Source organism: Erinaceus europaeus, chromosome 16, assembly GCF_950295315.1.
Source record: "Erinaceus europaeus chromosome 16, mEriEur2.1, whole genome shotgun sequence".
Taxonomy (NCBI): domain Eukaryota; kingdom Metazoa; phylum Chordata; class Mammalia; order Eulipotyphla; family Erinaceidae; genus Erinaceus; species Erinaceus europaeus.
Window position 1 is genome coordinate 20,127,595 of NC_080177.1, and position 17,551 is coordinate 20,145,145.

General features: G+C 44.2%; 1 protein-coding gene across 6 annotated transcripts in view; it reads left to right on the plus strand.

Moving 5' to 3' along the window:
* Positions 1 to 17,551, plus strand: part of TMOD2 (tropomodulin 2) — a 61,615-nt gene that overhangs the window by 6,720 nt on the left and 37,344 nt on the right. For all 6 annotated transcript variants that reach the window (XM_060174680.1, XM_060174684.1, XM_060174681.1 and 3 more), the window contains exons 2-3: positions 11,490 to 11,685; positions 17,094 to 17,250. In XM_060174680.1, the coding sequence (XP_060030663.1) occupies positions 11,560 to 11,685; positions 17,094 to 17,250 (283 nt within the window). In that variant the 5' untranslated portion in view covers positions 11,490 to 11,559. The remainder of the gene's footprint in view (positions 1 to 11,489; positions 11,686 to 17,093; positions 17,251 to 17,551) is intronic.

Here is a 17,551-nt window from a genome sequence, read left to right on the forward strand (position 1 = left end):
TATTTTTTTGTGTGTGTGTACCTGAAATACATATATTTCTTCTATTACTGCTGCTGCTGCTGTTCAGCTCTGGTTTACGATGATCCACAGGATTGAACCTTAGACCTCAGAACTTGAGGCATGAAAGTCTTTTTGCATAACCATTATGCTGTCTCCCCAGCCCTGCTGTTATGCTTTGCTCTCCTCTTTTGGCATCAAGCTTCCTCTTTACCATCAGTATTTCTGGAGTCCCCTAGAGACACTGGTGGAATGTGAGAGAAAAGGCCAGCTCTCAAACTATGGTAACAGCTCATGAAATAGCATGAGGTCAGCTGTGCTAAGCCTTGGCATGAGAAGAAAAGATGAAATTGGGGCATCAGCCCTAAGTAAAAGCCTTGTCAGAGTGGCTAGAGGAGTCTTAAGTCTAGTGAGCTGGGCTGCTCTTCACAAGTGTGTGCAGGACAGCCATACCCAGGGTTTAGAGGTGCCAGGTATTCTGATGGGGTAGTGCCCAGTATGCACAAGTCGCTAAACCGAGGAAAGCACTTGTCACTACCCATCTGGGAAACAGATGACAGAGAAAAAAACATGTAGCTGGGTCAAAGAATAGATAAACCAGGAGAGAATGCAAAGCAAGAATCAAAGAGCCAGGAAGCCCTGATGCCAAGGCTCCAGCTTGGGTCATATGCACGGCAATGCAGGCACCCTACTTGGTGAGCTCTATCTCTAGTCCCGACTGGGGCTCTTATAGAATGTTACTTGTCCATGTTTAACAGATCCTGATAATAATAATAGAAAGGGGAAAATGTCGGGGGTCGGGCGGTGGCGCAGTGGGTTAAGCGCACGTGGCGCAAAGCGCAGGGACCGGCATAAGGATCCCTGTTCGAGCCCCCGGCTCCCCACCTGCAGGGGAGTCGCTTCACAGGCGGTGAAGCAGGTCTGCAGGTGTCTATCTTTCTCTCCCCTCTCTGTCTTCCCCTCCTCTCTCCATTTCTCTCTGTCCTGTCCAACAATGACAACAACAATAACAACAACAATAAAACAACAAGGGCAACAAAAGGGAATAAATAAATAAATAAAAATCTTTTAAAAATAAAAAATAAATAAATAAAAAGAAAAAGTCCTTTGTGCCTGAAATTCCAAAATCCCAGGTTCAGTCCCCTGCACCACCATAAGCCAAAGCTGAGCAGTGCTCTGGTGAAAAAAAATTTTAAAAAAGAAAAAAGAAAAATGTTCCTTCTCCCCCTACCAGTTTGCTCTCTCCAGTTGCCTTGTCATATTTTCTGCCTGAAATTTCTCCTCATCCTTCACCTCCCACCTCCTGCAAGCATTTTCCAGATTGTGGCCAGAGCCATCAGATTGTTTAAAAGCAAGAAACAGGTGTGACTGTGAATTGTCTTCAAAAAGCTAGATCCAAAAGATCTCATAGGACTGCTACATCTGTTTGCCTGAGGCTAAGCAGAAATGAAATGTATAGGATGTTTTTCTTTTGCAGGAGGATATATTGATATGTTGATGGTATTGCACTTCACCAGCTTTAGAAAATGTAGATTTGTCAGAGGGAGACTGAGGTGCTGGGGTGGACGAGGGCAGGAGGGTGCTAGGCACCTGGTGCCCTGTGGTGGAGGATAACTGCCTGTTGGAGGGTGAGCTGTACCGGCACGTGTCTCGGGGAAATTTACCCCGGTGACGTCAACAATCCTATAAGTCAACCTCTCCTCAACAAAGTGATGGTGAAGATGAAAAAGAAATTTAGAATTGAAAATAAAGTTCATTTCTCACTCTTAAAAAGGTGTTGACCGGGGAAGTCGAGCAGTCGGGCAGCAGGTTAAGCGCACATGGCGCATAGCGCAAGGACCAGCGTAAGGAATCTGGTTCGAGCCCTCCTCCCCACCTGCGGGGAGTCATTTCACAGGCGTTGAAGCAGGTCTGCAGGTGTCTATATTTTTCTCCCCCTCTCTGTCTCCCCCTCCTCTCTCCATTTCTCTCTGTCCTATCCAACAACGATGTCATCAATAACAACAATAATAACTACAACAATAAAACAAGGGCAACAAAAGGGAATAAGTAAATAAATATTAAAAAATATATTTTTAAAAAAGTGTAGACCGGGGCCAGGTGGTGGCGCACCTGGTTGAGTGCACATGTTACAATGCTCAAAGATGGGTTTGAACAGGGGGAAAGCTTTACAAGTGGTGAAGCAGCGCTGCAGGTGTCTCTCTCTCTCTCTCTCCCTCTCTATCTCCTCCTACCTGTCAATTTCTGACTGCCTCTATCCAATAAATAAAGATAATAAAAAAAAACTTTAAAAAGTGTAGACCTGGCTTATATGCCAACTGTTTTAAATTGTTGTGAAATATGAAAGACTGATAAGAATAATAATCCTCCAGCTACCCCACTTGGGAATAAATCATCCCCATAAAGCTGAAGTCCAAGTCCCCATTCTCTAATCAAAGCCCTCTCCTCTCCCACTATGATATCTATCCTCTCCAGAAACAGTGTTTTATAGTTTTCCTAGACATAAATATACTTTCAAGAAATTTATGTTGCTGTACTACCCATTTTAAAAAGAGCTTTTGAGTGGCCAGAAGTGTGACTTTATGGTAAAGCATAAGAACTTGTATATGTAAAGTCCCAAATTCAGTCCCTAGCATTACATATGCCAGAGTGATGCACTAGTTTGGTCTCTCTCTCTCCAGTGAATAAGTACATCTTTAAAAATAATACTAATAAAAATAAGAAGCTTTTTGGTAGGACTTTAACAGTATCTATTTACATTTTTTTTTACTGTTGTAAAATATTAGTGTTTGTATTAAACTTAATATGTGAAACGGCCTTGGTCTTTTTTAATTCTTTAAAATTTTTTTTTATTTTTGTCATTTCTTTTTTTATTTATAAAATGGAAATATTGACAAGACTATAGGATAAGAGGGGTACAATTCCACACAATTCCCACCATCAGAGCTTCATATCCCATGCCCTCCCTTGAAAACTTCCCTATTCTTATCCTTCTGGGAGTATGGACCCAGGATCATTATGGGGTGCAGAAGGTGGAAGATCTGGCTTCTGTAGTTGCTGCTCTGCTGAACATGGGCGTTGACAGGTCGATCTATACCCCCAGTCTGTCTGTCTCTTTCCCTAGTGGGGTAGGGCTCTGGAGAGGTGGGATTCCAGGATACATTGGTGAGGTCATCTGCTCAGGGAAATCAGGTTGGCGTCATGGTAGCATCTGCAACTTGGTGGCTGAAAAAGCATTAAGATATAACGTAGAACGAATTGTTAAATAATCAGGAATCTAAAGGCAAGAATATAGCAGATGAGATTTGGGGTCTCCATTTTGGAAAAAGTAGGTCTATTTTAGGTATATTCCAAGGGGCTCATGACTTTACTAATTTTTGCCTGAGCACAACAGTTAACATGCAGGTGGACCAAAGGTATTATTCGGGGAGATGGTGTCAGAGTTGAGAATAAAACTAGAAAGCTGGATCATGGAAGAGAGTAGCTCCTATATATGGGAAATACATATACATATACATATACATATCTAACTGTAAATCCCATCGATTTGATCTGGGGCCCATATTTATCACAGGAGCCTTTGTAAGTAGCCTCTCATCCCTGTAGGTCTGATCTCACATTCTGTGGTCATGGCTAGGAACATTCTATGCTGCACTAATTTCAGGACCCATCTTCCTCAAGTGGTAGAGTATGTTGGCCCAAGCTCCATTTGGAGAGTGGGCTGCCCCTACCATTGTTGATCCTTATAGGGGGCCAGGTCCTACAGGGGCCCACAAAAGCATACACCATGTTGTTCCTGATGGAAATGACCAGTGACAGTGGAAACAGGGATCTGTTAGAGGTCTAGGCCCATCATGTCTGTGTGGGAATCCCAAGATTCCCTGACTAGGACCCTGAGTGATGGGGTATATAGTTCTCACAATATCTTAAGAGACTGTTTGCTTTTTTTTTTTTTTTTTTTTGCACAGGACAGAGAGAAATTGAGAAGGTGGTGGTTGCTTCACCCCTTGTGAAGCAACCACCACGGCAGGTGGGGAGTCTGGGGCTCTAATGGGGATCCTTGTGCAGGTCCTTGTGCTTCCTGCTATGTGCGCTTAACCCGGTGCACCACCACCCGGCCTCTGCTTTTATTTATTTATTTTTCAAGTGTATGTATACCAGTTCTCCATAGTGAAACTGCCTGGTAGTTGTCTCTCATTTCTTATTTTGCAAAGAATAATCGCATCCAGTTCCATCCATTTTGTCCTGGAGAAAACAATATAAACTCTTTTAAACTGTGGAGTAGTATACCATGAAGATTATACTCTTGGGCTAATAATGCAGTTATGAACATAGGGGTGAATGTGCCCTTTCTTCTTAGTATTTTCATGTCCTTTGGACAAATTGGGCTTTGGTTCTAGGTCTCTGTGTGTAGGCAGGGCTAAAGACTGGGCACTGTGCTGTTTCTGATATTCCCTTCCATGCCACAATTACTCATGAAGGTCATGGAAAGAGAAGCAAAGAAAGCCGGATACATAATATTTTCTAACCAGAGCTCATCCCTTTGAATAATACTATAGGAAGAGCTGTTGTGGGCCCAGTTAATCCTTCCTGCAGCTCAAGCTTTACTGCTCTTTTCCATTTCCCTAAACAGCGTGGTGTCCTTGCCAACCTGGACTCCTAGAAGCCTAGTTTGGCACTGGTTCCGTTTCAGCATGTATGGGGTGGGGGGTAGGGGGAACCCTGTTGCACATTGAATGTTCACCAGTGGAGCGACACTGCCAGAGGCGCGTGCGCGGCCCCAGCTGAGCTGCGCCTTGCAGACTTGCTCAGTAATAGGAACAGAGAGGATGCAGGTGAACCCTGGCAGAGGCTGGGCAACTCTAAGCCAGAAATCTCATTGGACTTTAAAAGCTATGTGACTGCTGCATCTTCTATGCTGCTGAAAAATAATAGCTAACTTTCCTTAAATCTTCAGGTTAATGGGCATGTCTTTCTGGTTCTTGCCCAGTTTTGATACCTCCGTGCATCTGACAACATATGACAGTTTGTTCTAAGAGGCACTGTTACAGTGTCCGCACAGAATTGCTGCTCCTTGATCCCTGACTTTTGCTGCTAAGCTATAAGCTCAGGTGGGGCACAGGCTGTTTTGTTCACTGTTATGGTCCCAGCAATGCCTACCTTTATTTGTTGAATAAATACGCTAACCTGAGTTTGAGAAGCACAGAAATATAAAGAAATAAGATACTGTCCCAATTCTGGGAGTTTGCGGTACAGTTTGTGTGTGTGTGTGTGTGTGTGTGTGTGTGTGTGTGTGTGTGTGTTATGTGGATGTGTGTGTACCAAGGGACTGGTCTCACAGGTAGCATGAGTGTAGGAAGAGAGGTGACTTCTGTGGCTTAGGTGGCCTTAAGAGATTTCCATGACAGAATGGAAAAGTCACTTCACTGCTCTGATTTCATTTCCTATAGTTGACATTCACTGAATAAATATCTGTTGGATGTTGACTGTAGGTCAGGACCTGTGGTGGGAGCTGGGATTATAACAACAACCGGAAACTGGCACAATTCCCACCCTCACCGAGGTTAACCAGGAAAACAGAGGCAAAACAAGTAGTTGTTATGAAGTCAAGGAGATCTGTGATCAAGAGATGTGCTGAGTTTGGAGAGTGTTGCAGACCTGGTCTAGGGGTTCAAGCCAGGCCTCCCTGAGGAATGAAGCTTCCACTGAGGCCAGAATATGAGTAGGATGGCACTGAGCCACAGCAGGAGGGGGAGTAGTGCTCTAAGCAGAAGAAATGACAGAAGGCATGATCCAGGCATTGGAAGGGCTCCAGGAAGCTGTAGCCAAGGGAGATGGGGAGTAAGGGGGAGAGGCTGACAAGGATGTCAGAGGCCAGACTGTGAAAATGAACCTAGTCCTCAAGGCAGTGGGAAGAACGTGAAGGCACTAAAACATGGTTATTTGGATGGTTTTGTTTGTTCATTTTTGGATAGAGACAGAGAAAAATTGAGAGGGAAGGGGGAGATAGAAAGAGAGATACGTAAAGCACTGCTTTACTACTCACGAAGTTTGTCCCCTGCAGGTGAGGACTAGGAGTTTGAATGTGGACCCTTGTGTATTTTAATTTGCGATTGCCCAGCCCTGCTTGTTTGACTGTTTTATGAAGATTGGGTGGACATGGGGTAATTACTGTTTGCTATGGGCAGTGCGGGCAAGTGGCGTGGATGGTCTCTCAACACAGGTGCAGAAGGAATTTGGCAATTGATAGGTAGAGAAGAGAAAAGGAAGAAAATGTATCAAGGATAGTTCACTGGTTGTTTTTTTTTTTTAATTTTGTATTATCTTTATTTATTTATTGGATAGAGACAGCCAGAAATTGAGAGGGAAGGGGATGATAGAGAGGGAAACAGAGAGGGAATCGGGCGGTAGTGCAGCAGGTTAAACGCACATGGCACAAAGTGCAAAGACCGGCATAAGGATCCCAATTCGAGCCCCCAGCTCCCCGCCTGCAGGGGAGTCGCTTCACAGGTGGTGAAGCAGATCTGCAGGTGTCTCTCTTTCTCTCCCCCTTTCTGTCTTCCCCTCCTCTCTCCATTTCTCTCTGTCCTATCCAACAACGATGACATCAATAACAACAACAATAAGTACAACAATAAAACAACAAGGGCAACAAAAGGGAATAAATAAACAATAGAAAAAACTTAAAAAAGGGGGTCGGGCGGTGGCACAGTGGGTTAAGCGCATGTGGCGCAAAGCGCAGGGACCGGCGTAAGGATCCCGGTTCGAGCCCCCGGCTCCCCACCTGCAAGGGAGTCGCTTCACAGGCGGTGAAGCAGGTCTGCAGGTGTCTATCTTTCTCTCCCCTCTCTGTCTTCCCCTCCTCTCGCCATTTCTCTCTGTCCTATCCAACAACGAATTGCGTCAACAAGGGCAATAATAATAACCACAACGAAGCTACAACAAGGGCAACAAAAGGGGGGGAAAATGGCCTCCAGAAGCGGTGGATTCATGGTGCAGGCACCAAGCCCAGCAATAACCCTGGAGGAGGAAAAAAAAAAAAAGAAAAAAGAAAAAACTTAAAAAAAAGAAGAAAGGGAGACAGAGAGAGACACCTGTAGCACTGCTTCACCACTCGCAAAGCTTTCCCCCTGCAGGTGGGGACCAGGGGCTTGAACCCAGGTTCTTGAGCATCATAGCATGTGCATTCAGCCAGGTGCACCACCACCCGGCCCCACTCACTGGTTTTCTTGATTAACTTTGTAGAATTCTCGAAAAGAGGCCATTTGGAAGGAAAGATCATAAGAGCACTTCTGACACTTGATGCAGCCAAGCAGAAATGCATTCTGGGTGATTGGAACTATGTCAATCTAGTCCTTGGGAGCAATGTCTAGGACAAAGGAACGGATTTGGAGGCCTTTGGAATAGGAAGTATCATAGTGGGAGAAAAGGAAAACTGAGACAGGACCTTGAGACATGCAGGTGTGTAAGGTGGAAGGAGAATTGCCAACAGAGACCAAGAAGGAGCAGTCAAAGCAGCAGGAGAAAAGCCGCCTATGTTTCTGGGCTGCATGACCTTATTTTGGATAGATACAGAGAGAAATTAAGGGTGTGGGTAAAGAGGGAGAAAGAAAGAGAGACTCCTATAGCACTGCTTTACCACTTGTGAAGCTCCCTCCACCCCTCAGGTGGGAACTGAGGACTTGAACCCGGGTCCCTGAATCCTTGTGCATAGTAACTTGTGTGCTCTACATGGCCTCCTAAAGACTAGAGGACTTTGAAGACCTCACTCAGCTCTGACATACTAGGATCCAAGCCAGGTCTCAAAAGCAGAGCACATGGAAAGGTTATGAGAATAGAGAAAGGCTTCCTAAGTATATTATTTTATCAGTTAAAGTCCAAGAAAAAAACAGGGAAGATTCAAACTGTAAATGAAGGGGAGGGGGTGTGGCAGACCAAATAGAGCACATGTATTATCACGTACAAGGCCCCAGGTTCAAGCCCTGGTCCCCACTTGTAGAGGGGAAGCTTTAGGAGTGGTGAAGCAGAGGTTTCTTTCTCTCTCTCTCTCTCCCCTTTTCTCTCCCCTTCTCTCTCCCCTTTTTCTTCTCTATAACTCTGTCTGTATCATAAAAGAAAGAAAAAAATAAGCAAAATGGTTGTTGGGAGTGATGGAGTTGTTTGTAGGCACCAAGTCCCAGCAATAACCTTGTTGGCAAAAATATATAACAACAGTGTGAAGGGATTTTTTAAAAACAGATTTTATGTCATTTATTAACAAAGAAGATAGGCACAGAGAGAACTAGACAGACATCATCTGATACATGTGCTGCTGGGAATTGAACTCGGGACCTCATGCTTGGGAGTCCAGTGCTATATCCACTGCACCACCTCCTGGACCACATATGAAGGAATTTTAATAAAGAGATTGTCATGTGGCCAGGAGGTGGCACAGTGGCTAAGGCACTAGACTGTCAAGCATGAGGTCCTGAGTTCGATCCCTGGCAGCACATGTACCAGAGTGATGGCTGGTTCTTTCTCTCCTATCTTTCTCATGAATAAATAAATAAATTCTTTTTAGAAATGTTTAAAAAAAAAAGATTGTCATAAGGGGATGGGTGGTGATGCACTTAGTTAAGCACACATATCACCATGTGCAAGGATCCAGGTTCAAACCCCACACCCCACCCACAGGGAGGACACTTGATGAACGGTGAAGCAAGTCTGCAGGTGTATCTCTCTCTCCTCTCTATACATCCTCTCAATTTCTCAGAGTCCAGGGTGCTAACCATTACACAGTGGTGCCGACTCCTCTCTCAATTTCTCTGTCCTGTCAAATAAGGTAGAAAGGGAAAAAAAGTGGCCATTGGGAGCAGTGGATTCATAGTGCAGGCACTGATAACCCTGGTGGCAAAGAAAGAGAGAGAATTGTCACAAAGTAGGAGAGAGGATGAAGAAATTCAGCAAGGCTGAAATCTACCACTAACCACAATATGGTCCTTTTCCTACTACCTGGAGTCAGCCAGAGGAAGAGCTGTATAGAGAAGACAGAGTGGCCTTGTGGAGCCCCCCTTGCCCCATCTCTTCCCCTGCCTTCCAGGGTCCTGTCATGGTCTTGTGTGGGCCAAACAGAAGCAGGGGAGCCCACTGGTGTGGTATAAATAGATTGTCTTCCCAAGGAAGGGGAAACAACAGTGCTCTAAGAAAATGAAACTATATGGCCTAAAACAACACAAACTTATTGCCTTACAGTTTGTGGGGTTAGAAGCTAAAAGCAGGGGCAGCCGGGCAGTAGTGCACCAGGTTAAGCACATAGTACAAAGTGCAAGGAGCCTTGCAAGAATCCCAGTTCGAGCCCCTGGTTGCCCACCTGCAGGGGGGGGTCACTTCACAAGTTGTGAAGCAGGTCTGTAGGTGTTTCTCTAGCTCCCTCTCTAGCTCCTCCTTTTCTCTCAATTTCTCTCTGACCTATCCAAAAAAAGAAAAAAGAAAAAATGGCCTCCAGGAACAGTGGATTTTGTAGTGCAGGCACCAAGCCACAATAACCCTGGAGGCAAAAAAAAAAAAAAAAATTTCAAAGTGGGTTGTATTGGGTGTGAGTCTGGGTCAGCACACACATTCCTTCTGGAGGCACGAGAGGAGAAGCCTACACTGCCACTCGGAAGACTGGTCCTGAAATGAGTGCAACCTAGAGTGTTCTCAGCTGTAACCACCAACTGTGAGCTCCGTCTGACAGGGACTCAGAGGCTGTGCAGGCTCCCATGGTAGCTAGTGGATATTCCAGGTGTGACAGAAACCTGTTTTGTTGTCTTTCCCTCAAAAACTATGAAATGAAACTAAAAAAATAAAAAGATGGGGTTGGCGGTCACTCACCTGGTTAAGCACACACATTACAGTGCTCAAAGACCTGGGTTCAGGCCCCTGGTCCCCACTTGCAAGGTGAAAGCTTCACAAGCGGTGACTGTGTGGTGCACCTGGTTGAATGCACACATTACAGTGTGCAAGGACCCAGCCCCAAGCCCATGGTCCCCACTTGCAGGGTGAGGCAGCTTCACAAGTGGTGATCAGGTTTTCAGGAATGTTTTTTTGTTTCACTCTCTCTCCCCCTCTTCTCAATTTCTTACTATCCTATCAAATTAAAAAAAAAAAAAAAGGAAAAAATGGCCACTGAGAGCAGTGAACTCATCATGTAGGCACCAAGCCACAGCAACTATCCTGATGTCAATAAAAGCAATTTTAAATCCTCTGTAAGAAAGGAATGGTTGAGTAAAAATTTCTTTTTACAAGGCAGTTTAGGAATAAAGTTATATGACAAGAAGGGCTTAGAAGAAGAAGGGACAGCCTATATAAAGAATTAGGGTAGGTGGCTAAAGAAACAAAAGAGAAATAACAGGAGAAAAAGGATGGAAATGAAGAGAAAAGCACAAAAAGGAGAAAAGTGGATATATTGGACTCAAGCTTGGTTTAATTGCAGGGGAGTTACTGGACAATGCTTTCTCATATAGACTTTCCAAACTCCCTTTCTTGAATGAACCCCATTTTGTATTCTTCACATCACTCTCTTTCTCTCTCTGAAAAGACACAAGTGTGCTTCTTACAACTCCTTACAATCAGTGCATTGTCCATTCTGTGGAAAACTGGAGGAGGCAGAGTAGTGTGGTGGAAAGTCACTCACTATGCCGGGAATCAGGAAGCTGGTCACGTCCTAGCGATGGCCCTGAAGCAGGGCACTCAGCGGCCTTCACTTGCAAATATCTGTCAAATGGGATATTAGCATCTGGAAAATGCTCTCTGCTAGATTATTGTAAAAATCTAAGTAAGTGCAATTGTATATACACAAACACCTTGTGTTTTTTAAGTTTATTATTTTAGAGACAGAAATTAAGAAGGAACAGGGAGATACAGAAGGTGGACAGAGAGAGAGAGAGAGAGAGAGACCTGTAGCATTGCTTCACTGCTCATGAAGCTTTCCCCACCACACACACACAGGTGAGAGCCAGGGGCTTGAACCCAGGTCCTTGTGCACTGTAACATGCATGATTTACTGGGTATACCATCACCTGCCCTCCACCACCCCCTGCGATGCTTTGCAAGCAGCAAGATAATTCCCAAATGAAGGTACAGTTGCCTACTTGCAGAGTCTTTCTTCCAGTAGAGATACTCCACAAGCAGACGGTGCAGCCCTGTCTCCTGTTAATAAGCTTTGCTAACAGAAAGGAACTAACAGTGTTTCTTTCTTTCTTTTAAATATTTGTTTATTCCCTTTTTGTTGCCCTTTTTTTTTTTTTTATTATTGTCGTCATTGTTGGATAGGACAGAGAAAAATGGAGAGAGGAGGGGAAGACAGAGAGGGGGAGAGAAAGATAGACACCTGTAGACCTGCTTCACTGCCTGTGAAGCAACACCCCTGCAGGTGGGGAGCCCGGATCCTTACTCTGGTCCTTGTGATTTGCATCACGTGTACTTAATCCGCTGAACTACCGCCCAACTCCCCAGTATTTCTTTCTTAATAGCTTTCTGAAGTCTCAAGAAAGCTAGCCAGCTTGAATGCTCACGGCCCATGAGCAAGGTATCTGAGAAGCCATGGCACTACCCTTTCAAAAAGACTTGGAGAAATACAAGAACATTGATGAAGATGAGCTTCTTGGCAAACTCTCAGAAGAGGAACTGAAACAGTTGGAAAATGTTCTTGATGACCTAGATCCTGAGGTGAGTGACCCAGAGCTGCAGCTGAGCGGCTAAGGATAGAACCTGACACGTGGGAATGAACAGCAACTTCCTTAAACGCGAGAGCAGTCATCCCTTAGTTCCCTGTGCAGATCCTGTGTTCTTTCTTCTCCTAACTGCTTTGAGATCACTTGCTTTTTAAATTCATGGAATACACCACCTCTACAAAAAGATATGACAAATGTGCTTTGCAAAAATCATTTCAGTCAGGAGCCAGGTGGTGGCACATCTGGTTAAGTGCTTGACCTGGGTTCAAGCCCTCATCCCCACCTGCAAGGGAAAGCTTTGCAAGTGATGAAGCAATGCATCAGGTGTCTCTGTCTCTCTCCCTCTCTATCTCCCACCCCCTCTTGATTTCTCTCTGCCCTACCAAATAAAATAAATAAAGCTTTAAAAATTAACAAAAAATCACTTTAGTTTAGGTGAGGGGAAAAAACTTTTTTTTCCCATTGATTGAGGAAGGAGACATTCAATTTAGTGAGGAAAGAAGGAAAGAGAAAGATGGCAAAAATAGTGTAATGGTTATGTAAAAACACTTTTATTCCTGAGGCTCTAAAGTCCCGGGTTCAATCCCCCACATCATCATAAACCAGAACTGAGCAGGGCTCTAGTCTCTCTCTGTCTCTCTCTTTAGCTCTTGTTTAAAAATATATATATATTTTATAATCTTGCCAAGATTTTTTGATAAATCAAAGCTGAACAATGCTCTGGTCTCTCTTTCTCTGCATATCTCTCATTAAAACAAATAAAATTAAAAAAAATTTATTTATAAAAAGGAAACGTTGACTAAACCATAGGATAAGATGGGTACAACTTCACACAATTCCCACCACCAGAACTCTGTATCCTATTCCCTCCCGATAGCTTTCCTATTCTTTATCCCTCTGGGAGTATGGACCCAAGGTCATTGTGGGATGCAGAAGGTGGAAGGTCTGGCTTCTGTAATTGCTTCCCCGCTGAACATGAGCGTTGACAGGTTGATCCATACTCCCAGCCTGCCTCTCTCTTTTCCTAGTGGGGTGGGCTCTGGGTGGAGCTCCAAGGCACATTGGTGGGGTTATCTGTCCAGGGAAGACTGGTCGCATCCTGCTAGCATCTGGAACCTGGTGGTTGAAAAGAGAGTTAACATACAAAGCCAAACAAATTGTTGACCAATCATGGACCTAAAGTCTGGAATAGTGCAGATGAAGAGTTGGGGGTTGGGGTGGGGGTCCTCCATTTTGTAGATAGCTAATAGGCATATTTTAGTTATATTCCAAAGGGCCTGTGGCTATACTAGTTTCTTTTGTTTTTGTTTTTTGCCTAAGCCTGAAATCTGATATGCAGGTGGATCCTAATTATTGTCTGGGGAGATGATGTCATGGCTGGGGAAAGGACCAGAAAACTGGATCAGGGAAGAGAGTAGCTCCCAAATATGGGAAAGGTGTATAAATACTGTTGACTGTAAACCCCATCGATTTGATGTGATCTGGGGCCCATATTCAGCTTAGGAGCCTATGTGACCTCTGCATCCCTGAGATCTGAACTCACATCCTGTCATAAGTAGGAACATTCCAAGATGCCCCAATATCAGGACCCATCTTCCTCAGGTGTAGCATAGAGTATATTGTCCAGCCTCCCTTCAGAGGATGGAACATTCTCTACCATTGTTGATCCAAGTTGAGGGCAAGGTCCTATGGGGGCCTACAAAGGGGTCTATTGTGTTGTTCCTGATAGAAATGACCAGTAACAATGGAGAGAGGGATTTATTTGAGGTCTAGGCCCATCATGTCTGTTTGGGAATCTCAGGACTCCCTGAATAGAGTCCTAGCTGATGGGGTATAAAATTTTTTTAAAGTAAAAAGAAAAAATTTCTATGAGTCACATACTCAGTAAAGCAAAGAAATTCTTGAGATAAATATTTTTATCCCCGTTTCAGATCTTTTTAATTCCTCTTTCTGTTTTTCATAGTTGTGAATTCATACAAGTGCAATTTCATCACTCCAGGCTGCTTTTTTTTTTCTTTTTTAAATATTTTATTTATTATTATTATTATTTTTTCTTCTTTTCCTCCTCCAGGGTTATTGCTGGGCTCGGTGCCTGCACCATGAATCCACCGCTCCTGGAGGCCTTTCCCCCCCCCCCTTTTGTTGCCCTTGTTGTAGCTTCGTTGTGGTTATTATTATTATTGCCCTTGTTGACGTAATTCGTTGTTGGATAGGACAGAGAGAAATGGAGAGAGGAGGGGAAGACAGAGAAGGGGAGAGAAAGATAGACACCTGCAGACCTGCTTCACCTCCCGTGAAGCGACTCCCCTGCAGGTGGGGAGCCGGGGGCTCGAACCGGGATCCTTACGCTGGTCCCTGCGCTTTGCGCTGCATGCGCTTAACCCACTGCGCCACCGCCCGACCCCCAATATTTTATTTTTTAATGAGAGATACTGACAGAAAGAAAGAAGATAGATGGCTCCCCACCTGCAGGGGGGGCACTTCACAGGTGGTGAAGCAGGTCTGCAGGTGTCTGTCTTTCTCTCCCTCTCTCTGTCTTCCCCTCCTCTCTCCATTTCTCTCTGTCCTATCCAACAACGACAACAGCAATAATAACAATAATAATAACAATGACAAACAACAAGGGCAACAAAAGAGAAAAAACAGTCTCCAGGAGCAGTGGATTCGTAGTGCAGGCACTGAGCCCCAGTGATAACCCTGGAAGCAAAAACAAAACAACAACAACAAAAACTAAGCAGTGCTCTAGTCTCCCAAATAAATACATTTTAAACAAATTAAATACATATTTTATTAGTGATTAATACTGGCTTCCAACATTATATAATAATATTGAGGGCACATGTCACAAAATTGTGCCCTCACCCTCCCAACAAAAACCAGTGACTTTTTTTTCTTTTTAATTTTTTAGTGACTTAATAATGATTGACAAGACTGTAGGATAACAGGGGTACAGTTCCATACAACTCCCTCCACCTGAGCGCCATGTCCTATCCCATTTTGTTCTTTTTCTTTCATCCTTTTCTTTATTTCTTTTGTTTTCCTTCTTTTAATGGGGGTGAGATGAAAGAATAAGAGAAACAGAAGGAACAACACCTGCAGCATTACTCCACCACTCCTGAAGCTTTCCTCCTGCAGGTGGAGAAGGCGACTTGAAGCCAGGTCTTTGCAAATGATACATGTGCACTCTGCTGTGTGAGTCACCATCTGACCTTAGAGTGTCTGATATTTATTCATTTATTTATTTATTTGCCTCCAGGGTTATCTCTGAGGCTCTGTGCTGGCACTACAAATCCATGGCTCCTGGCAGCATTTTTTTTTCATTTTATTGGATAGAACAGAGAGAAATTGAGAAAGGAGGGGAGGTAGAGGGGATAGAGGGGAAGAGAGAAAAAAGAGAGAAACCTGCAGCCCAGCTTCACAACTTGTGAAGCTTCCACCCTGCAGGTGGGGAGCAGGGACTCAAACCCTGGTCCTTTTTTTTTAATTTTTTAATTTTTTAAAAATATTTATTTGATAGAGACAGCCAGAAATTGAGAGGAAGGGGGAGATAGAGAAAGGAGACAGAGACACAACTGCAACACTGCTTCACCACTTGTGAAGCTTTCCCCTTGTAGATGGGGACCTGAGGCTCGAACCCAGGTCCTTGCGCACTATAACATGGGCACTCAACCAGGTGCGTCACTACCTGGCCCCCCAAACCCAGGTCCTTATGCAGGTCCTGGCTCATAGTACTATGTGTGCTTAACGGGGTGCGCCACTGCCAGACCCCTAGTTTCTGATATTTATAAGCTCTTTTTTTTTTATTTAATATTTTATTTTATTTATTTATTCCCTTTTGTTGCCCTTGTTGTTTTATTGTTGTAGTTATTATTGTTGTTGTCATCGTTGTTGGATAGGACAGAGAGAAACGGAGAGAGGAGGGGAAGACAGAGAGGGGGAGAGATGATATTTATAAGCTCTTAAAAATCTATTTAGTCCATTCTCCCAGAGAGATAAAGAATAGGGAAACTTTCAATGGAGGGGAGGGGACACAGAGCTCTGGTGGTGGGAATTGAGTGGACCTTGTTATCTTACTATCTTGTTAATCATCATTGAGTCACTAATAATTAAAAAAAAAAAAAGCTATGCAGTTTAGAATGGGCGATGATGTAACAACCAGTCGCATGCACATATTACCATGTGCAAGGACCCAGGTTCAAGCCTCCAGTACTCACCTGCAGGGGGGAAAACGTCACCTTCTCAATTTCTCTCTGACTTATTAAAATAAATAAATAATACATAAATAAATAACTATTTTTTAAAGCTATGTGGCATACTATAGTGTTTCTTCAGGCCTGCTGCTTTTAATGTCAATTTAGACTCAAAGATAACCCAAACAGTTATTTGACTGGAAATTAAAATGACACTAGGAATTAATTATGTTATTCCAAATATTTTTGGATACTGTACTTACCTGTAAAAACACAAGTACCCTTTTTCTTTTCTTTTTTTTATTTACTTATTTACTTATTCCCTTTTGCTGCCCTTGTTGTTTTATTGTTGTAGTTATTATTGTTGCCGTCGTTGTTGGATAGGACAGAGAGAAATGGAGAGAGGAGGGGAAGACAGAGAGGGGGATAGAAAGAGAGACACCTGCAGACCTGCTTCACTGCCCATGAAGCGACTCCCCTGCAGGTGGGGAGCCGGGGGCTGGAACCGGGATCCTTACGCCGGTCCTTGCAGTCCTTGCGCTTTGCGCCACTGCGCTTAATCCACTGCACTACCGCCCGACTCCACCTTTTTATTTTCTTAATGTTAGGAAGAAACTTCTAACATTTGCCATATATTCACTTAACTGCTTGTATGCTTCCAAGGAGAAGGTTTAAAAATAAGAGCCTGTTGTCTTCCCCTCCTCTCTCCATTTCTCTCTGTCCTAACAATGACAACATCAATAAGAACAATAATAACTACAACAACAATTAAAAAACAAAGGCAACAGAAGGGTAAATAAATAAATATTTTTTTAAAAAAGAGCCTATAATCCTAGTGACTGCTTGTTGGAGTCTCCACAAGTTGGCCTGAGAGACCCTCGGCACAGGTCTGGCTAATCCTAAGTGTGATCAGTGAGAAAGGAGGCCGGGGAGGATGGCTGGGCTTTTGCCACCATGTTCTAGAAGATGGCTGTGGGGGCAGACTCAGGTTTGTCCAGCCTTGTGTGTTCTGCTTTCTCTCATGGGAACACTCCCTTTGCATGGACAGTAGAGCCAGTAGCCCCCCCCACACACACACACACACACATCTCAGTACAGACACCCTGCTCCTTGCTCTCTGTCTCCCCCATACAGCCAGGGAGAAGGGAGTTGTGGGGGTAGGGAGACTTGGAGGCAGACACCTCCCTTCCTGCTTACACTCCTGTCTTGCCAGAGTGCACTACTACCGGCTGGATTACGACAAAAAGACCAGACCCAGAAAGCTGCCACGGGCCCATTTGATCGCGAGCACCTCCTCATGTACCTGGAGAAGGAAGCTTTGGAGCAGAAAGACAGGGAAGACTTTGTGCCTTTCACCGGAGAAAAGAAAGGTAAGGACCACACAGACACAACTACTACTGCTGAGTGTTCAGAGAGCCAAGCCAGGGTACTGGCCTGGATTGGGGGGGGGGGGGGATCCCATGAACTGGATTGGGAATGAAACCCAATCTGGTGAATGGGTATCACTTTTTGTACGGACCCATAGAAAGAAAGCACACCACAAGAGTGAACCCTCATGGCACTTCTGGTCTATGGGCAGCGGTGGTGTTAATGGAACATTGTCAGTTTTAATGGACAGCCCACTCTGTTGCAGGATGTTAGTGAAGGGACTCTGGCCCTGAGTCCTAACCT